At 41.6% G+C, this 23,411-nt stretch overlaps 1 protein-coding gene across 1 annotated transcript in view; it reads right to left on the reverse strand.

Annotated features, from left to right (window-relative positions):
• LOC126236295 (sodium-dependent nutrient amino acid transporter 1-like) overlaps window positions 1-23,411 on the reverse strand; it is a 244,857-nt gene that overhangs the window by 56,965 nt on the left and 164,481 nt on the right. Inside the window, exons 5-6 of the mRNA XM_049945487.1 lie at window positions 13,948-14,164; window positions 9,066-9,336 (exon numbers count right to left, since the gene is read on the reverse strand). Coding sequence (XP_049801444.1) covers window positions 9,066-9,336; window positions 13,948-14,164 — 488 coding nt within the window. The remainder of the gene's footprint in view (window positions 1-9,065; window positions 9,337-13,947; window positions 14,165-23,411) is intronic.

The raw sequence follows: 23,411 nt of genomic DNA on the forward strand, positions 1-23,411 counted from the left end.
TGGCATTAAATTTTATTTACACTGAAATAGAACATCAATGATTATAAATATCTACAATTATCAGTACACATATGGTTGTTGTTGTTGTGGTCTTCAGTCCTGAGACTGGTTTGATGCAGCTCTCCATGCTACTCTATCCTGTGCAAGCTTCTTCATCTCCCAGTACCTACTGCAACCTACATACTTCTGAATCTGCTTAGTGTATTCATCTCTTGGTCTCCCTCTATGATTTTTACCCTCCACGCTGCCCTCCAATGCTAAATTTGTGATCCCTTGATCCCTTAAAACATGTCCTACCAACCGATCCCTTCTTCTAGTCAAGTTGTGCCACAAACTTCTCTTCTCCCCAATCCTATTCAATACTTCCTCATTAGTTACGTGATCTACCCACCTTATCTTCAGCATTCTTCTGTAGCACCACATTTCGAAAGCTTCTATTCTCTTCTTGTCCAAACTGGTTATCGTCCATGTTTCACTTCCATACATGGCTACACTCCATACAAATACTTTCAGAAATGACTTCCTGACACTTAAATCTATACTCGATGTTAACAAATTTCTCTTCTTCAGAAACACTTTCCTTGCCATTGCCAGTCTACATTTTATATCCTCTGTACTTCGACCATCATCAGTTATTTTACTCCCTAAATAGCAAAACTCCTTTTCTACTTTAAGTGTCTCATTTCCTAATCAAATTCCCTCAGCATCACCCGACTTAATTTGACTACATTCCATTATCCTCGTTTTGCTTTTGTTGATGTTCATCTTATATCCTCCTTTCAAGACACTGTCCATTCCGTTCAACTGCTCTTCCAAGTCCTTTGCTGTCTCTGACAGAATTACAATGTCATCGGCGAACCTCAAAGTTTTTACTTCTTCTCCATGAATTTTAATACCTACTCCGAAATTTTCTTTTGTTTCCTTCAATGCTAGCTCAATATACAGATTGAATAACATCGGGGAGAGGCTACAACCCTGTCTCACTCCTTTCCCAACCACTGCTTCCCTTTCATGCCCCTTGACTCTTATAACTGCCATCTGGTTTCTGTACAAATTGTAAATAGCCATTCGCTCCCTGTATTTTACCCCTGCCACCTTCAGAATTTGAAAGAGAGTATTCCAGTTAACATTGTCAAAAGCTTTCTCTAAGTCTACAAATGCTAGAAACGTAGGTTTGCCTTTTCTTAATCTTTCTTCTAAGATAAGTCGTAAGGTTAGTATTGCCTCACGTGTTCCAACATTTCTACGGAATCCAAACTGATCTTCCCCGAGGTCCGCTTCTACCAGTTTTTCCATTCGTCTGTAAAGAATTCGCGTTAGTATTTTGCAGCTGTGACTTATTAAACTGATAGTTCGGTAATTTTCACATCTGTCAACACCTGCTTTCTTCGGGAATGGAATTATTATATTCTTCTTGAAGTCTGAGGGTATTTCGCCTGTCTCATACATCTTGCTCACCAGATGGTAGAGTTTTGTCATGACTGGCTCTCCCAAGGCCATCAGTAGTTCTAATGGAATGTTGTCTACTCCAGGGGCCTTGTTTCGACTCAGGTCTTTCAGTGCTCTGTCAAACTCTTCACGCAGTATAATATCTCCCATTTTGTCTTCATCTACATATGGTTAATGGCTGAAAATACACACAAATCATTTGTGACAGAGAAAATATATCTTATACCATGCAACCAAAATTCTAATAAGATGCAATCATTCTTGTTAGAATTTTCTACAGTTACAAGAATCAATTACAATCAGATTCATATGTTTAAAAAAATTAATGAAACTGAATTAAGTCTCAGCTCCTTAGCACTCTCATTCATTCATATCAGTTCATAATTCCAGTGCACCATGTTCCTTTCAGTACACCATCATCTCTAATGTTTACAAAAAGTCTGTGACACAGCCAAGCTTCAGTTGTTAAAACTGGCTTATCGTAGCTTGTGACTCGTAAACCACACTTCTACATTTTCAACACTTATCCACGACTTGTGGCACTCTCTTTTGGTAGACAAATCACTCCACTCGCTTTCAGCACTGACATCCCGCATTCTCAACAGTCTCTAGTGTGCAGATCAGGTTGACGGTTATAACTGCTGTGCTAGTTCTAATGTGACTGCATCCCTTTCATTCTCACAGATAGCCATAGCTATGTTGGCAAATAGAGCAAACTAATAAAACATACACTGCAAAAGTCATCCTTCTAAGCAAATTCTCTTAATAAACCATTTTTTCACCTAATCTCTCTTGTTGCTTTGGTCCCTTCTTTTCTATTTCTTGAAACAGATGGCTCCCTATTCCTTGCTTACTATTGTCCAAAGCAAGACAAAATGGATACTTAGATCACTGTAGTTCAATATTTGAGCATTGGCTGGCATTTTTTTGATTAACTCAAACACTTGCTGCTATTCAGGTATCCATATATAGGTGCTGTTCCTCTTACATAGTGCCATTAAGTTTTGATAATTCAGCACTTGATCAGTAATGAATTTTTATGATAGAATTCCCACATTCCAAACAGTAACTTGCTAATTATCCTTTGAAGGAGATGCTTCCTCAATTGCTTCTATCTTCTTTGGGTCTGCCTCAATTCATTTCTGTGATATACAGCAACCTAAAAATTTGATCCTTTCTTTTAAAATTCAGAGTGCACAGTTTTCAGTCATTCCATCCCTAACTAGTGCACTGAACTATTCCTCCCATCGTCAGTAGGTATCAACAGGCCACCTACATAAATATTTAGTTTTGAGTTTAGTTGAGTTCCCAAGACTTTGCCCAATGTTCTTATAAATGCTGACACACACACAATGATTATGAATGGTACAACCTTATAGTGAAACAGTTTCAACTGAAGAGAAATGCCATGTACCTTTGACTTTCTTTTGCCAGTGCAAAGAAATGTATGTTAAATTGCAGCTGGACATGTACTGATCCTCTTTAAATTTTTGCATGATTTATGGCATATTCTCTGGTCTGTCACATTCCATTACCGTAATTTTATTGAGGTGTCTCACATACAAAACTGCTCATGTTGATCCATCCTGTTTATCTGTGACAACCAAAGGATTGTTGTAGGTCATATTAGCTCACTCAACCACCTCCCACTGATCTGCTTTACTAAGTTCTTCTTCTAAAACAGTTATTTTGGCTGAAGGTATTGGATATGGTTTTACTTTAAGCTTGTATTCATAATTATGTACATTCTGGGCTCATGAGAAAAGATTTGCTAATATTTCATTAATAACTCCTTCAATGACTTCCTTTGCTTGATGGTAGTATTTTCAGTGCTATGCACTTTTTCCATGATCTCCTCCTCTATTTTCTTGTTGCCTGTTGCTGTCCTGTTTTTGTGACAGGCTTCATACACTGCAAAATCATTCTGTTAACATTCTCTGTATTTTATTTGTCACATTCAAGCCTCTTCATTCAATATTACTAAAAAATTGGCATTCTTTCTATCCTGCCATTTCTTGAAAACTAAACATATCTCCATCCAAAATCTATTCTAGCTTCATAGTTTCTTACCATATTGATTCCTAGTACAACATATACATTAAATTTAGGCCCTACTAAAATGTCTTCGTCTACTTCAAAATCTTCTAAACTGATAGATATATAAATTTGTTTAGTAAGCAGTGGCACTTTTAATTCTGACTTTAGATATGGGCATTGTCACTATTTTACTGCTTTTAATGATGTGCTGATACAACACTTCTGAGATGGCTGTCTGTATTTCCAGTGTCTATAAGAGCTGTTCTCTCTATTCCATTTAATTTCATCTCTATTAAAGGCTGAAAAGTATAATTTTCCTCCTCACTCTTTTCATCCTGTTTTAGTAAACATTCTTCTATTTCTTTATGCATGCACATTAGTAGTTTCTTGATTGTTGGTTTTGATACCCGTACTGGTACTTCGTCTGGATTATGACTAGCTTCATAAACTCCTTTCTCTTCTTCATCATTAATATTTTGTAATACATCTGATTGTATATATATATATACATACATCTGATTGTATTACAAAATATGTCAAGTTTTTTCTCTATAGACTCATTTCATGATAGGCTGAAAATTCCTCACTCCTTCCAACCTATCCAGTTCTCTATTAAATCTACCATTACTTCAAATTCTTCTTCTTCTTCTGCACATTTTAAACTACTGTGCCTCTCTTGCTGTTTTCATCATTTTTGTCACCTTTACCTTCCCTCTCCCTTCTGTCTTCCTCTGCCTCTCACTCTGTTTTCTCTTCTCCTCCTTTGCCGTTTGACTCCTCTTCTTCCTCTTTACTAATGTGTTCTCCTCTTTCATCATTTGCATCCTTTCCTTCTCATTATTCTTGCCCTCCTTCCTTTCTTGATAATCCACTGCATCTGTCTCTCGCCCTTGAGCTTTTCTCCTCCTAAAACTCGTGGTCTTCTTCTCGCCATCCTTCTATCTTTGCATTTTCACCTTCACCATACTGTTGACTGATGTGTTCATCCTCTGCATCTCTCTCTTTATCAGTGACTTTTGCTCTTACATTTCCTTCATGTCTGATTAATGACTTGATTAATGCTCTTCAGACCTCTTCCTTCACTATGACCTCCTTCTGTCACTATAACTTCAGGTGTTGTGGAGCTCTTCTTATGATTAATTTCTTTCACATCTTCTTTCTTCTGCTATTTCAATTTCCCTGAAGCTTTGAAATACAAAGACTGTGTACCCCACACAACATAGCATTTGTTGCCCTATCTATCTAATTCCATGTACTCCATTTCCTACTCTGTGTTATCTCACAACAGAACTTAATGTGTGGACATTAACTAAAGGTAGATAAATACAAAAGTCAGAGATTAGAGCCAGCTAACCAAAAAAATAACTGTTAGGCTGAATATATTTTATTTCACTTAACCACGGAGTTTTCTTGCGGTTAAATGTTGCACTCACACTGTTGAAACTGACAGTGTTTCGAACTAATGTGATTACGAAGTGTTAAATAGAATGTCATTTTTTACTTCGTTAGCAGAGAATGAGGTAATTTTTAATTATTTTGTATAAACATTTTATCACTACTGCTGAGGTCCACGTACAACCACGTATAAGAACCGAGTTTGACTGACACGATCCCACAACATGGTACAAAAGAAAGCTCACAATAGATTCTTCAGACTGCCGCTTTCTTCTGACCTTTAATTTTTCGTCAAAGTGATTCAGTTATTTCGATAATTCATAACAATTTTACACATCTGTAACTTTGCTCAAGAAAATCCGTGTTTATTGAAACACAACCAATAGACAGTTCATGGTACAAGTATAATTCTGATTAACCTGTTATGTGTAGGTCGCTCATTAAATGACAACAATTTGCTTTTATTTTTACGTTTATAGTTATTTACATTAAAAGATGTGCAAAATATATTGACATACAGCAATTGTATCGAAACCAGAGAAATAACTTGTTTGTCAATTAATTATGTGAATGTCATTATAATTTCACATTTGTAACAGTTTTTATGTGAGAGTGTGTGTACACGTGTGTGTTCTGTCACTTGTTGTTAAAAAGAGATGTGAGGTTAGTAGCATACAGGCTCCACAGAGGCTTTAGTATTGAATTGTTTTGGTGAAATGTATCAGTCGGAGTGTGTAGCATTTTGAGAGTCTGTTATTGACAGTGGAGATTCGAAAGTCATGGTCAAACTGAACGGAAAGGTGGTTGTTACAGTATGTGAAACTAAATATGCTGCTTCAGCAAGCCTGCAATGGTATAATATCTCGCTGATATTAATTCATGATTTATTAGATTGAGTTTTTAAATCGTGGCGTTTTTGTTTTGCCTGTTGGTATTCCGGTTGCTATGGATTCTTTATCGAGTGTCATTTTTTATTTGTATTCACTGTTGATATTGTCGTTTTGCCGTTTGCAGATAGTGACTGCAGCACTGAACATTAGAAAATGGAGTGCCAAGTTGAGATATAGGAACGTTTCCAACGTATTCTTGCACTGAATTAAATAGAGGGACGACAGCAGCGGAGGCAGCCAGAAACATTTGCACCGTGTACGGGGATGATGCCACTGAACAGAGCACGGCAAGAAAGTAGTTTTCTTGTTTCAAGGATGATCGCTTTGAAATTTGTGATTCTCCATGTTCAAGAAGACTTTCAGGATTTGATGCAGATCGTTTAGATGCATTAATACACAAAGTCCACGTCAGTGTACTCGAGAACTGACAAATATGGTGAACGGTCATCATTCCACCATTGTGCGATATTTGAATGCAATGGGAGAGGTTCAAAAATGGGAGTATGGATACCGCGTGCTCCAAGCCAAAATAAAAAAAAACATCAGTGGGTGGCCAAATGTGCATCTCTGCTTCCTCGCCATCAATTGGCTTGTGAACAGCATCGACCATTCCTATCTTGTAAGAAAGGAATGGTTGAACCTAAACAAAGCAGAAACTCCCCGTGCATAGATCTGCACGCATCTACAAAAGATAATGATATGCATCTGGTGGAACAGTGACGGTGTAGTGTACTACGAATTGCGTCCCCGAGGTGTAACCATCACGGCTGACATTTACATTAACAACTGAGACGTTTTGCAAACGCAGTCGGAGATCAACGACCAGGAAGATTACTTGAAGTGATGCTACGCCACGATAAAATCTGCCTGCACTCTGCTATACTGACAGAAAACACTGTGCAGGAGTTGAGTTGGAAAGTCGCCTCACACCCACCCCATTCACCTGATCTTGCGCCTCAAATTTTCACTTTTTCCGCTCTCTCTCAAACAATCTTCAAAGAACTTCCTTTCCGAATGAAAATGCGCTCCCAACATGGCTCGTCGAGTTCTCCGTTTCAAAATCATATAATTTTAACAGTCGCAGAATCGAAAAGGCTGCCAGTGCTAATTGGAAGTTTGTTGTTAATAGCGAAGGAAAATATATTATTGATGACTAAAGTCTCTGTTATGTGAACCTCTTGTGTTTATTGAAGTTATGCAAAACGCTACGAACTTACGCACGAACCTAATATACAGGGTGGTCTACTGATAGTGACGGGGCCAAATATCTCACGATATAAGCGTCAAACGAAAAAACTACAAAGAACGAAACTCGTCTAGCTTGAAGGGGGAAATCAGATGACGCTTTGGTTGGCCCGCTAGATGGCGCTGCCACAGGTCAAACGGATATCGACTGCGTTTTTTAAAAATAGGAGCCCCCATTTTTTATTACATATTCGTGTAGTACATAAATAAATATGAATGTTTTAGTTGGACCACTTTTTTCGCTTTGTGATAGATGGCGCTGTAATAGTCACAAACGTATAAGTACGTGGTATCACGTAGCATTCCGCAAGTGCGGACGGTATTTGCTTCGTGATACATTACCCGTGTTAAAACGAACCGTTTACCATTTGCGGAAACGGTCGATATCTTATTGATGTATGGCTATTGTGATCAAAATGCCCAACGGGCGTGTGCTATGTATGCCGCTCGGCATCCTGGACGACATCATCCAAGTGTCCGGACCGTTCGCCGGATAATTACGTTATTTGAGGAAACAGGAAGTGTTCAGCCACATGAGAAACGTCAGCCACGACCTGCAACAAATGATGATGCCCAAGTAGGTGTTTTAGCTGCTGTCGCGGCTAATCCGCACATCAGTAGCAGACAAATTGAGCGAGAATCGGGTATCTCAAAAACGTCGGTGTTGAGAATGCTACATCAACATCGATTGCATCCGTACCATATTGCTATGCACTAGGAATTGCATGGCGACGACTTTGAACGTCGCTCGCAGTTCTACCACTGGGCACAAGAGAAATTACGGGAGGATGACACATTTTTTGCACGCGTTCTATTTAGCGACGAAGCGTAATTCACCAACAGCGGTAACGTAAACCGGCATAATATGCACTATTGGGCAACGGAAAATCCACGATGGCTGCGACAAGTGGATCATCAGCGACCTTGGCGGGTTAATGTATGTTGCGGCATTATGGGAGGAAGGATAACTGGCCCCCATTTTATCGATGGCAATCTAAATGGTGCAATGTATGCTAATTTCCTACGTAATGTTCTACCAATGTTTCTACAAGATGCTTCACTGCATGACAGCATGGCGATGTACTTCCAACATGATGGATGTCCGGCACATAGCTCGCGTGCGGTTGAAGCGGTATTGAACAGCATATTTCATGACAGGTGGATAGATCGTCGAAGCACCATACCATGGCCCGCACGTTCACCAGATCTGACGTCCCCAGATTTCTTTCTGTGGGGAAAGTTGAAGGATATTTGCTATCGTAATCCACCGACAACGCCTGACAACATGCGTCAGCGCATTGTCAATGCATGTGTGAACATTACGGAAGGCGAACTACTCGCTGTTGAGAGGAATGTCGTTACACGTATTGCCAAATGCATTGAAGTTGAAGGACATCATTTTGAGCATTTATTGCATTAATGTGGTATTTACAGGTAATCACGCTGTAACAGCATGCGTTCTCAGAAATGATAAGTTCACAAAGGTACATGTATCATATTGGAACAACCGAATGTTCAAACGTACCTACGTTCTGTATTTTAATTTAAAAAACCTACCTGTTACCAACTGTTCGTCTAAAATTGTGAGCCATATGTTTGTGACTATTACAGCGCCATCTATCACAAAGCGAAAAAAGTGGTCCAACTAAAACATTCATATTTCTTTATGTACTATACGAATATGCAATAAAAAATAGGGGTTCCTATAAAAAAAAACGCAGTTGATATCCGTTTGACCTTTCGAAGCGCCATCTAGGGGGCCAACCATAGCGCCATCTGGTTTCCTCCTTCAAGCTAGACAAGTTTCGTTGTTTGTAGTTTTTTCGTTTGACGCTTATTTCGTGAGATATTTGGCCCGGTCACGATCAATGGACCACCCTGTATACAATAACAACCAGGAAGATGCTGTTGTATTGATCAAGTGTGGCCGTTCATCTTGTTTTTGTCGTTCATATTACTTTGTTGGACCCTGGTATCTCTCTTGGGACCTTGAGCTGTCTAAATAGACATCTAAATAAGTGATGGCCAGAATAAGCGTCCCAATCTCACCTCTGCAGTGAGAAGCAGTTCCCACTGCGGCCTGATGAAGTAGAGGATGCCCTCGCCGGCGCCAGGCAGTGTGACGCCGCGGATGAGGAGGGCGAAGAGCACGACGTAGGGGAAGAGCGCCAGGAAGTAGGCCGCCTTGCCGGAGCTCTTGACGCCGCGCACCACCACCAGGAAGACGACCACCCACGAGAAGAGCAGGCACAGCGTCAGCCGCCAGTCGGGCGCGCCGATGCCCTCGTCCAGCGTCGACACCTCGTTCAGCAGCCGCTGCCTGCAATACGGGGTGGCGTGCCACTGGTCGTGATCCAGAAGATTCTTTCGTCGCTATATTCTATGCATAACTGTTTAGTTTTCTTTGGCTATAATACACTACAATTTCATCTAAGAAGAAATTTTCAGTCTGCAGCGTAGTGTACGCTGATTGCAAACTTGCTCGTAGATTAAAACTGTGTGCTGGGCCGGGAGGAAGGTACTGGCGAGACACAGCTGTGAGAGTGGGTCGTGAGTCGTGCTTAGTTACCTCAGCCGGTAAGAGCATTGACTGTTAAGACAAAGGTTTCAGTGTCGAGTTCCAGTCCAGTGAACAGTGTTAATCTGCCAAGAAGTTTCAGTACTTACACTGTTGCTTGTTAAATTCTGACACTGTACAAGCAGCACGTATGTGATACGAAATGAAGAGAACAATCACGGCAAGGAATGACCTATGAATATTGTATTCGTCGGCCTGAGCTGCACTCCTGTTTCAACGTTTGTCTATAAAAAATCATTCAATTCGTCTAAAGCTGATTTCAGCGCCTGTAATTTCCCCAAATAGTTAAAGCAAGAAAATTACAAGTTGATTTTTAATGCAGATTTTTCTTTCTGTTCGGTCTTTTTTCTATAGAACTGAGGTTTTTTCAGTAATTTAGAATGGGGACTGAAAATGTGAACACTGCTTGAATTCCTTCGCATTTTTTAAGTGGATCATCTTTGTTTTCCAAACTGGATACTGTGCTCGCGAAATATTTACTCCATTGTTTACTGGCTGATGTACACTAACGAACCAGAGAAACTGGTTCACCTGCATAATATCGTGTAGGACCCCCGCGTGCACGCAGAAATGCCGCAACACGACGTGGCATGGACTCGACTAATGTCTGAAGTAGTACCGGAGGGAACTGACGCCATGAATTATCCAGGGCTGTCAATAAATCCGTAAGAGTACGACGTTGTGGAGACCTCTTCTGAACAGCAAGTTGCAAGGCATCCGAGATTTGCTCAGTAATGATCATATCTGGGGGGGGGGGGGGGGGGGGGGTTTGGAGCCAGAGGAAGTGTTTAAACTCGGAAGATTGTTCCTGGAGCTACTCTCTAGCAATTCTGGACGAGTGGGGTGTCGCATTGTCCTGCTCGAATTACCTAAGTCCATCGGAATGAACAATGGACATGAATGGCTGCAGCTAATCAGAGAGGATGCCAAGTACGTATCATCTGTCAGAGTCGTATCTAGGCGTATCAGGGTCCCCATATCACTCCAACTGCACACGCCCCACATCAATACAGAGCCTCCACGAGCTTGAACAGTCCCCTACTGACATGCAGGGTCCATGGATTCATAAGGCTGTCTCCATACCGGTACACATCCATCCCCTCGATGCACTTTGAAACGGAACTCGCCCCCAGCCAACATGTTTCCAGTCATCAACAGTACAACATCGGTGTAGAGGGCCCCAGGTGAGGCGTGAAGTTTTGTGTCAGGCAGTCATCAAGGGTGCACGAGTGGGTCTTCGGCTCTGAAAGCCCATATCGATGAAGTTTCGTTGAATGCTTCACATACTAGCACTTGTTGATGGCTCAGCGTCAAAATCTGCAGCAATTAGCGGAAGGGTTGCACTTCCGTCACATTGAACAATTCTCTTCAGCCATCGTTGGCCCCGTTCTTGCAGGATATTTTTCCGGTCGCAGCAAAGTCGGAGATTTGTTGTTTTAGCGGATTCCTGATATTCACGGTACACTCGTGAAATGGTCGTACGGAAAAATCCCCACTTCATCGCTAACTCGGAGATGCTGTGTTCCATCGCTCGTGCGACGACTACAACACCACGTTCAGACTCAAATCTTGATAACCTGCCACTGTAGCAGCAGTAACCGATCTAACAACTGCCCTAGACACTTGTAAGTAGCCGTTGCCAATCGCAGCGCTGTATTCTGTCTGTTTACTTATCTCTGTATTTGAATATGCATGCCTATACCAGTTTCTTTGGCGCTTCAGTGTATATGTTCTACATTAAAAAGTTTCAAGAAGTTACAGCGAAAAAAAAAATAGTAGTTTTGTGGTACATAAGGTCTATGAATCAGATAAATATTTTTAATTGTGATAGTAATTAATTATTTCAATAGACATTTTCACATGGTGCCATTACAACTAACTGTAATATACTAATCATAGCTTGGTATTTTGAAGTACAACACACTTTGTATTTTCGATGCACAACGTTTGTCAATCGCACAATGTTTTTCAGTCGCCTTCAACCTTGACTCATCTTGTGTTTTGTCTAGGATGTAGACATGGACTAGAAAATCTGCCATTTGCTTCGCGTTGTACTCAGCAAACACTGCGTTTTATGTGGCAAAATTTCTGATTAAAGTCTTGACAATTTATCGTTAAATATACTTTGTCAGAGATAAAGTCTACTGCAGTAACAATGCCGCTTTCATATTGGGATGTAACGACCATTGTTACCATTTGATACAGATACAAAAATTTTAAAGTTTAAATCATACGAACTGGGTGAGGGCAATACGAATTACCACATTGTCTATAGTTAACCCGCAGGAATATAAAGTATCATAATTTTACCCTATACTAAGTAATGTAGATGTCTAGTCTTTATTAAAACTATTTCATTTATTTCTTTCAGAATTCTGTTTGGATACTGTTCTGTAGGTATTCGCTTGCCCTTATTTTGGAAAATAAAATGACAATTGGCTTTTGAGCAACACTGCTAAGGAGTAAGGTATCAGCGAAGACTATTGAAAGAACGGGGAAGACATCGATAAGGCACACCTATAAAAAGAACAAGTGACACTTCTCTATCAAACTGCTATTCATTTACGGACTGAGTTTCAATTATTTTGCAGGGAGGGGGGGGGGGTTGGGGTGAGGGGTGAGGTCTACAGTCCTCTGATTGATTTGATGCTGCCCGCCACGACCTCCCCTCCTCCATCAACCCCTTCATCTCAAAGCACCACTTGCACCCAACGTCCTCAACTATTAGAGGAATTTTACGCATTCAGTGATATTTGCATAAAATAGCAGCGCAGCGTTTGCTGTTCCAAGGCTCTATGATCCTGGACAAATTGAACAGACATTATTAAGTCTTTCAGTATGAACAGATTGCAAAGCGAGTGGCGTTTGGAAGTGAAACGATAAAGTTTTTTTTAAAAAAGACAAAGCTTCATGGCAAAAAAGTTTTCAGATTTCGAATGTAGGTCGCAGTACATGTAACGAGGTTTTTTTTTACTTGATTCATAGACTGTAGGGTTTTAGGTGTCTGGGCCGAGTTTCGCAGACCTTCCAGTCACCTTCATCAGGTTTTGTGTCAGTGGTCACGGATACAGAAGGGTGTCGAGGTCCATGTACATGACACTTATTCGACCCCTGATGACGTACGCAGCCCCTGTCTGGGGATACGCTGCGCCCACACGCCTGTGCCGTCTGCAGATCATACAAAACAAAGTACTCAAAATCATAAGCAATGCTCCACGATACACACGCATCGCGGACCTTCACCGGGAATACCGACTTGAGGCTCTCACGGAGGTAATCTACAAACTCACCACAAGACTATACAGAAACTCCAGACATTCGCAGAACCCGTTTATTCTGAATCTGGGGAACTACGACCACAACCATAGATGGAAACATAAAATACCAAAAGACATACTTGTAAGAACCTAACATCTATGGCCAATTTCATGCAAACACAACGGTACAAGTGAGCCCCTGTTAATCATCCACCATTACTGGATATCCAGCTGGAACACACTTGCCGAATAACTGGCACCACGCAGGGAAGCCGTACCGTACACTACATGCAGACAAGCTCCCCCCCCCCCACACACACACACAATGAGATGATCTATGGCCGATCTCCCACTAACATATAACGATCCTGATTGTTCCAGGTATGCAGCAGCTGCAGAAAACTCGGATACATCGTCATCGCCTGCCACGGTAATGATGCGTGATACCCATACTAACAAACCCAACCTTGCATGAACTATCGCAGCTAATAAGCCACTACTGCTCTTACTACCCATCCCACTGTCGCAGAAGTTTTTTTCCCACGGCACGAGCCTTGGCACTTTTTTCCCTCTGCTCTTCAAATTGCTACCCTCATTCGCGTTTCGTCCACTATCTATCGCCTGATGGACCGTGTTAATGCGTTGTCTTACCCAAACGCACAGATATCATCACAGCCCAGCATCCTGTGATCCACCTATTAGATAACTAACATGTTGACGGAGGTGACAGTAGAACTTTTGGTTTGGTCACCACGTTGGTGCGGGCGTGGAAGGACCCTATCTCTCTTTAAAAGTGGTTACGGACGTGATCGCTTCCTCGAGCTGAACTGGTAAAATCTGAAAAAGAGGACTTGATCGGTCCTTGTAGTTTAGAACATAGTAATCGAATCGTAAACATTTCTGGACATCGAAAAACATCTTCTACCCTACAAGAAGTTGAATAGCAAAACGCCATTATTCCAAGCTGAATTAGCTCTAAAATACCGTACAAATGTAGAACGTTACATGATAAAGCATGGAACAGTGTTAAATGTTATGAAGAGTTGTAGAAGACAACGAAAAGAAAGACTTGACTTTCTGGAAGGGCAATACGTACAGGTAGAGTGTGGAGGAGCTGAGGCGCCCCGTGATGTTGGTGGCGTTGTCGTGCGGGCCGGCGGAGTCGAAGCAGAGCTCGCCCAGCTCGGGGTAACAGTGGGCCCAGGGCAGCTCCGCGTGGAACGACGCCACAAAGTAGTAGACGGTGAGCGCCATGATGGCGCAGTAGTACGTCAGCAGCAGAGCCGTCGCCAGGAACTGGCCGAACCCCAGGCCTGCGGGGCACAGTCAGCAGCACACGTCACAGATCTCCTCTGCCTGAGTCACTTGTATCTACGGGCTTCTAAACAGCTTTTGATGTAATTTTGCCATATGATGACATGATGAAGACCGTGGCTGTTGTTTGAAGACAAATGTTGATGGTGTTAAGACAACAACCAGCCACAAATTTACTTTCAGTTCCTTTATTCAAAGGCTACCGTTACCCGTTTCGAATCGTTGTGATTCATCCTCAGACGGTTTACATGCTTTCTTTATGACATGTGGTGTGTTTTTTACAGATTAATTGTCGTGAAACGTCGGTTTCGAGTGTTTGTTTTTCAGTGAAAAATCTTAAGTGTTCAGTGAGAAAAATTTACGTGTGCAACAATAAGAATGCAGTGGGAATGCATTTACATCTGCTGGACGAATTTTATGAAAACAAACACTCGAAACCGACGTTTCACGACAATTAATCTGTAAAAAAACACGCCACATGTCATAAAGAAAGCATGTAAACCATCTGAGGATGAATCACAACGATTCGAAACCGGTAACGATATCCTTTGAATAAAGGAACAAAGTAAATATTGTGGCTGGTTGCTGTCCTAACACCATCAACATTCACTTTTGATGTGGCTAATGATAAATGTAGGTAAACCTCTCCCCGCATCTACTACATCAGATTACTGTAGAGGAGGGGCAGGAATTGGTGCCCCTAGAAATCGCAAGGAAATGACTGACGAGAAACGGAAAAGTGGGGGAATGGGTACTTTTATAAAGGTAGCTACTGTTGCAAGGGTGTTCTGAGTAGTATGCAGAGATGCTGTACTTTTATAAAGGTAGCTACTGTTGCAAGGGTGTTCTGAGAAATATGCATAGATGCTGCCTAGAGTGCTTACTGATCTTCCAACCGGAGTTGTGTAATGCGGCGGCTTAACAGGTCTGAGGAGCTTAGAAGCTATAACGTATTAAATTTACGACCACACAAAAGTTAGAAAAGAATCTAGAGGACTCACACAAAGAAACTGAAAAAATGTGGCCTAAAAATATCATCTTAATAAATTGTAGAAAATAACATATTCAGCAATCATACAATTAAAGAAGACGGTTGTTGACAACTGTAAAGTTTACTGTACGAAATACAACTAGGGCGACTGTCATAGAGGAGGAAAGAGGGTTCGGAGACAAGGGTGCCAGATGGACATGAGACACTAAAGGACGCAGTGAACTTGTGTGGACGACGGCACAACGGAAGAAGGCATCAGTTAGCGAGTGTTTACGTGGGCATCAGTTGTTTTCCGACTACTGAAATCCCATGAAATAAGACAAGCGGTGCTGATCAAACCATTCAACTAGAATTAAAAGGAGGAACAGATTACGTAATTCTACACTAAACGTTATTATCTTCAGCAACCAAGATATCGAAGACCATACACAATTGCAGTAATTACGTAGTACTCAGATAGATAACAAAAGGCAACAGAAACATAAGATTTGCTTTGCGCTTAGAGCTGTATCTGCTTGCTTTAATTGATGTCTAAACAAAATGTAAAATATTTTTGCTAAAATGTATTAAGAAAATTTTCTGAGGTAATGGGAGAAAGACAAAATACACTGTTTTCCATACGTTATGGAAGTTTAAAGAAGCGGAAAAACAAAGCAGCTGGCAAGAAGGTGGAACATGTTTTCCTGACGAGTACTGCAAGATCTATTGTAACGTGATTCAAACAACTATAACATTTTTTTTCCTCTTTAAGAAAGCAGAATAAATTGCATGTAAGGTACTATGGAATCTGTAGTTAGGATGTCAACGAAAGAGTTGCGAATTCTTGTATCACTATTTGTGCTAAGTATCCATTTTGAGGACAACTGCCGCCTTATATTTAGACAAAGAGGTACTCTTATTCCATTACCATTGATAAGAAGTATAATAAAGGCCGGAAGCCACGCTATCTGTGAGGAATTGATAACACCACAGAACAGGAGACCCAACCCGTCCCCGCCGGTTTCTTGCTTTCCTGTCTGGGTCCTGCTCCTCGGCACTAATTCAGACAACTGTGACTCATTTCATGTGTGTTCGTGAGACATGCTGAAATACTGATGGAGGGCTCCCATTCTTTCCTCAGCATTGTAAGTTAAGCGTATACCTGTGGCGTTTGGATAACTGTGATAAGCGCCTGATCAGTGTGTAAGTAGCCTGTTTGCATGTTGGCGGCGCTGTAGACTGTGTTCATATCGCTGGATAGAGAAATGTATGGACACGTTTTTCTTAGTGGAGACTCTGTGTTGGTAGGACATGCATTATAAAGTGAGATGCAAGGAAATATAAAATGAGGATGCATGTTATTGGTAATGTTTGGGTCATGCACTTATTGACAACTATATAATTTTTAGAACTGGATCTACATCTGCATCCACTTGGCTACTCTGAAATTCACACTTAAGTGCCTGGCAGAGGGTTCATCGAACCATTTTCATAATACTTCTCCACCATTCCACTCTCGAATGGCTCGTGGGAAAAAGGAAGACCTAAATCTTTCCGTTCGAGCTCTGATTTCTCTTATTTTATTATGATGATCATTTCTCCCTACGTAGATGGGTGTCAACAAAATATTTACGCATTCGGAAGAGAAAGTTGGAGATTAATATTTCGTAAACAGATCTCGCCGCAAAGAAGCCTTTGTTTCAGTGACTGCCACCCCAACTCGCGTATCATATCAGTGACACTCTCACCCCTATTACGTTATAACACGAAACGAGCTGCCCTTCTTTGCACATTTTCGATGTCCTCCGTGAATCCTACCAGGTAAGGATCCCATACAGCGCAGCAATATTCCAGCAGAGGACGGACAAGTGTAATGTAGGCTGTCTCTTTAGTGGGTTTTCGCATCTTCTAAGTGTTCTGCCAACAAAACGCAGTCTTTCTTTCGCCTTCCCCACAATATTATCTATGCCGTCTTTCCAATTTAAGTTGCTCGTAATTGTAATTCCTAGGTATTTAGTCGAATTGAGAGCCCTTAGATTTGTGCGATTTATCGTATACCCAAAATTTAGTACCCCCGTGATGACCTCGTACTTTTCTTTGTTTAGTGCTAAATGCCACTTTTCGCACTATACAAAATGGTTCAAATGGCTCTGAGCGCTATGGGACTTGACTTCTGAGGTCATCAGTCCCATAGAACGTAGAACTAGTTAAACCTAACTAATCTAAGGACATCACACACATCCATGCCCGAGGCAGGATTCGAACCTGCGACCGTAGCGGTCGCGCAGCTCCAGACTGTAGCGCCTAGAGCCGCTCGGCCACTCCGGCCAGCCGAACCATACAGAAATTCTCTTTAGATCTTTTGTAATTGGAATTGATCGTCTGATTATTTTACTAGACGGTAAATTACAGTGTCATCTGCAAACAATCTAAGAGGGCTGCTCAGATTATCACCTAGTTCATTTATATAAATTAGGAACAGCAGAGGGCCTATGACACTACCTTGCGGAACACCAGATATCACTACTGTTCTGCTCGATGATTTACCGTCTATCACTACGTACTGTGACCTCTCTGAGAGGAAATCACGAATCCAGTCACACAACTGAGACGATACTGCATATACACGCAATTTGGTTAATAGTCGCTTGTGAGGAACGGTATCAAAAGCCTTCTGGAAATCTAGGAATATGGAATCTATCTGAGATCCTATGTCGACAGCACTCATTACTTCATGGGAATAAGGAGCTTGCCGTGTTGGACAAGAACGATATTTCTAAATCCGTGTTGGTTATGTATCAATAAGTCATTGTCTTCAAGGTGATTCATAATGTTCGAGTACAGTATATGCTCCAAAATCCTACTGCAAATTGAGGTCAGTCATATGGGTATGTAATTCAATGGGTTACACCTATTTCCTTTCTTGAATATTGGTGTGACCTGTGCTACTTTCCAGTCTTTAGGAACAGACCTTTCGTCAAGTGAGCGGTTGTATATGAATAAGATAACTTTTTCTAAATACATTGTTTGCTCTTCAACAAAATGTTTCTTTTGCTAACCATATGTCTCCTAATAGTTACAGACTATAGTAGTTAGAATCTTTTTATTTATCTGGCTGTAGTTGCTGCTTGCTGTAATTGCTGTAGTTCGTGTTATGAAGATTTTCTGTGAGGTAAGTGACTTTTATAAAAAATGGGGTTCGTGATTGAAATGAGTTTAGGCAATTAACAGAGTGGGAGGTAGTTTCATATTTCTTTAATTTCATACTTTTTTATTTTTATTACTGGTAGGATTTCTTGCAATTCAGGGCCATTCTTTTGTGTTAATTATTGGAAGTTATGTTGTCATTGTATAGCAGTCAGATTGCGTTGGGTTTGTATATTGTGGGTAATAAATGAATAGGTTAAGCTTGAGTTGTGTTTATCAGAGAAAATTCTGTAGGTCAGTTTTTAAATGATTAAAATAAGTAAAGACATAGTTTCAAGTGGAGTGTTGAAATGCATCATTGTGAAAATGAGAGGTAGGAACAAGGCAGAACCGGGAACTTGCACATAGCCTGCTACCCTTCAACAGCAGCTGGTGGACCGCCAAGCTTAATGCTCACAGCCACTGGGACGGATGCCGTCGCAGCCGACGTGCTTGGTATTCGAGCCCGACTATTGAAGCAATCCTCCTACGACTTGTCCTGGAAGAGTGAGGAAATGTGGTCTGTCGAACGCAGTGCTTCATAAAAGGCGCTGAAACTACGACAGCGCGTCGACAGGGTAAAAGTCACACACATCAGTACAAGAAACGTTACCCTGTGAAGCAGGTGTTAACAATGCGACAACATTACCGTTCGTGGGATTTAACTAGTAGGACCGCATAATGGACACAAAAACAATATTTTCTAAAGCCACTAGAAGCAACAGTAGCAGCTTCTACAAACCGTGTCATGGAATTAAAGACTTCACATGTTACTTAAGTGACAGATTAATCCAATGTTACCTCGAAATGAGCATGCAGATCCGTCCCTTATGCGTGGAATGCCTTATCGTTTGAACTGTTGAAGCTCGACACACATCTGAACTCTTCCAAAGGTTTCGATTTGTTGGTGCTGCCTTTATCTGAGTACACAGAATATCAGTGCTGACAGAATGAGAGTACTAGTGGTACATTAGGCAGGTAGCATCAGATGTGAAGCTTCGGCAAACCGGGAAATCGTTTGATTCGTTTCTTTGGGAGTGGGGGGGGGGGGGGGGCGTACGGGTGTAAGGGCGGAGCTGGTCGGGTGGGGGGCGGTGGAGCGCGAGGGGGGGGGGCAATCAGTCTCCTAACAGGTTTGAGTTATTTGTTGGATATTTTCCAGTACTTGTCCTCTACAGTTTTTACGCTCTACAGCTCCCTCTGCTACCTTCGAAGTTATTCCCTAATGGTTTAACACGTGCCTTACCATCCCGTCCCTTCTTCTTGCCGATGTTTTCCACATGTGACTCTCCTCAACGATTCTGGGGAGAACCTTCCCATTTATTAACTTCCTTTCACATCTAAAATGCTTCGATTCTCTTCTCTCCCGTTTTCCGCAAGATCCATGAGTCAGTTCCATACAATACTATGCTCTAAACTAATATTCTTATAAATTTCTCTTTCAAAATAAAGCCGATGTTCTTTCGGACAGGAATCCCCTCTTTGCCTTTACTACTCTACTTCCCATGTTCTCTGTAAGTCGTCCGTTTTGTGTTATTTTGCTTCCAAAGCAGCAAAATTCCTTCACTTCGTTTACTTCTTAGTGCCCCATTTTTATCGCTAATTTCACGTCTGTTACTCTTCATTAATTTTAACATTTCTTGGTTTATTCCCAATCCACAATATGTCCTCCTTAGACTGTTCATTCTTCCTCACTTTCACTGAGGTGTGACAACGTCTGCAGCGAATCTTATCAGTGATATACTTTCACCACTAATTTTAATCTAACTTCGAAACATTCCATTTATTTACTTCTTTGAGTCTTCGCTGTACACACTGAATAGTAGAGGAAGAAGTCTGCATTCCTGCTTTACGCCTTTTTTAATCTGAGTACTCTTCAATTCTTATTTCTCCCTCACTGTCCGTGTACATAAAATGCATTACCTGTCTTTCGCTATATATATTATACCTACAAGTTTCGTCTGAAAAGTTCGGAGAATCGTCACAGAAAATGGAGACAAGAGTTACAAACAAAATACCTTTACCGGCCTTCAAAGTAATCATCATTAGCTACAATTCACTTCTGACAACGGTTGTAAAGCTGTTGGAAACTTTCAACAAACACTTCTTTTTGGATATTCGCAACGACTACGAAGCATAAGCCTTTCAGAGCCAGTTTAAGGCGGGGAAACAGAAAGAAGTTTCCTGACGTAAAATCTAGCGAACGAGGACACCCTTGAGTTGGGCGAGAAAGTTGAATTTGCGGATCGCCGTTTGTGGATGGGCGTAGTCGTGGGGGAAACACCACTGACTACTCCGGTACAGTTCTGGCCGAATCCGCTGGATGAGTTGCAGCAGCCGCTTCAAAACTCCTTCGTAAACTTCCACTGTACAGTTTGACCCTCAGGTATAATTCATGATGGATCAGATCCTTGCCGTATAAAAGGCGATCAACGTCGTCTTAGTCTTGGATTTTGTGAGCCGACTATTTGCAAGAGGCGAGGAAGAAGATGACTGTCACTTGATCTCCGGATTGTGTTGGCAGCACCAGGTCTCATCTCCCGTATGATAATTTCCAATACCTCAGGCTTCAGGTCAGACATGTCGATGAAATATCCCGACGGTGCCATCCGAGTTTGCTTCTGCTTGTCTGTCAGCGCGTGCGGTACAAACAGGGCACAAATACTCCGCCTTTTTCAAACGTTCGCAAACAGTGTTTACAATGTCATTACTTATGTTCAACTCTTCTGCTATCATTCTCAAAGACAGCCGTCGATCACCCGCAAGCATTCAATACAAACGTTTGATGTTGTCTGGGATTGTGTTTGTTGACAATCGATCCGAAAGCGTTACATCCTTGACACCCTTCCTTTCCGTTTCTAAGGCGTTTAAACAAATTAACCTCACACTTTTTACTTGCTGCTGTAACGCCGTACACTTGCACTAGCATTGCAAGAACCTCCTTCGCCGTTTCCCATACCTCGAAGCAAGACATCTTAACGCGTTGTCCTAGTTTACGCTCCACTTTGTAATAACAAGAATTCTCACACTGACTCCGTTATCTTGATCACATCGTGCACCAATGCTTCACTCCGGTGAAAAATTGCACGATAGGTAACGCTTTATGCCATGTCCCTCAATGCATGTGTCGCGGTTTTTGACGCATGGGACATTTTCGAACACTTCTCTTAGGTCGATAAACCCTAAGAACGTGTCTTTATTTTCCTTGTATTTTGATCCCATTATCAAGCTTAACGCCAGAACCGCTCCTCTGGTGATTTAACAAACCCTCAACTTTTCTCTCCATTCTTCAATACATTATTTTTGTCAGTAATTTGGGAGCATGAGACGTTAATCCTATTGCGCAATAGCCCTACAAGTGCCTCTGTTATTTTCGGGATTTTGTGCACTACATTTGTCCGAAAGATTGATGGCATGTCCCCAGTCACATAGATTCTAAAAACTAACTTGTTAGTTCTTTAGTTGCCGAAGCAAGTCTTTCAAACCTCTGTTAAACACTTATTGGACCTCCTACGTCATCCATATCGACGCTCATTTCTTTTTCTATCACATCAAAAAGTTCCCTACTCTTTTAGATGCATTCTATGTACTCTTTCCGTCTACCCGCTCTCTGCTCTTCATTTAACAGTGGAATACCTCAATGCGCTTCTACTTGTAATATTGACGCTTCTACTTTTAATTTTTCATCAAAGGTTGTTTTGACCTCTCTGTGTTGTGAATCAGTCCTTCCAACGACGATTTCTTCACAATTTTACTTCAGTTATTTGGCCTAGGGTCTCCGCACTTCCTCACTATTTTATTTCCAAGCTGTACTCCTGCATTTTCCTGAACATTTTTATACATCCTTCTCTCTTCAATCATCCGAAGTATTTATTCTGTTACCCAGCGTTTCTTCTCCTTTCCTTTGTTAAATACTGGAATGTTTCTGGATCGGCGCCCGAATTTTGTCTAATTCAACACGGTGCCCGAACTGTACTGACCATAAAATGATTCATTCCTCTGTAACTTGCTCGAGCTAACAGTTCCCGTATCTGAGGTTGCAGATGTTAACGCCACAGATGATACTGTTAGACCAGAACATCAAAATGTTATTATTCTAAAAAGAGACATCACTGTGTTTAGTGAATATGGATGACTAACCATTATGTATGTTTTCATACGTTTTCTGCTGGGATGTTAGAGTACAGAAATAATTACACGCACATCGTGCCCTATTGCTTGACCGCTGTATTTCAAAGCACACTTTTTTCCAGTAGGGTGCACTGCCGACCCACACTATAATGACCGCGTTGTTAGTATGCAAAAGCATCCTGTTTGCAACACACATAGCCGTTAGACGAGCTGATGTGACAACAAAATCTAGTGTCTATGGACGTGCAAGGTAAAGTTGTAATCAAGCGTTTGGTCGTATTGAGGATGATGCGGCCTTGCTTCTTCTGGCGTTTGAACCGATTTACCCATCCGGTTATAGCATATCTACAGTTTAATTTTGATCCCTAACCACGTTGCAGCTTTGCAATTTTTCATTGTTAGAGGCGGAAGAACCGATGAGTGACAGAAAATATCGTACGACTGACTCTATACCTTTGGTTCTGGAATGTGGCATTCACCCATTGACCTACGGATATGCGGAGCCAAAGCATCCACAGCAGTTCTGGGTGCGTGGTGCAGGATTCACAGAGCAAACGCATGCTACAAGCTTGTCCCATAGACGAGCAAAATGGAAATTCGTGGGAAGGTCTTATGGGACCAAACTGCTGAGGTCATCAGTCCCTAAGCTTACGCACTACTTAATTTAACTTAAACTAACATATGCTACGGACGACTCGAACCCCCGACGGGAATCGAACCCGGGAACCCGGGCGTGGGAAGCGAGAACGCTACCGCACGACCACGAGATGCGGGCGGCATTATCATGATGAAAGACGGGGTGGTCCATGTGTGGACGAATTCTTCTAATTCGCAATGGATTACAGCACGCTTTTTCTCATGTACCGACATAGTTACGTTACACAACGCCATTCTAGCCACTTGGAGTAGCCATGCGGTCTGGGCGCCTTGCCACGGTTCGCGCTGCTGCCCCCGTCGGA

Source organism: Schistocerca nitens, chromosome 2 (genome assembly GCF_023898315.1).
Source record: "Schistocerca nitens isolate TAMUIC-IGC-003100 chromosome 2, iqSchNite1.1, whole genome shotgun sequence".
Classification (NCBI taxonomy): domain Eukaryota; kingdom Metazoa; phylum Arthropoda; class Insecta; order Orthoptera; family Acrididae; genus Schistocerca; species Schistocerca nitens.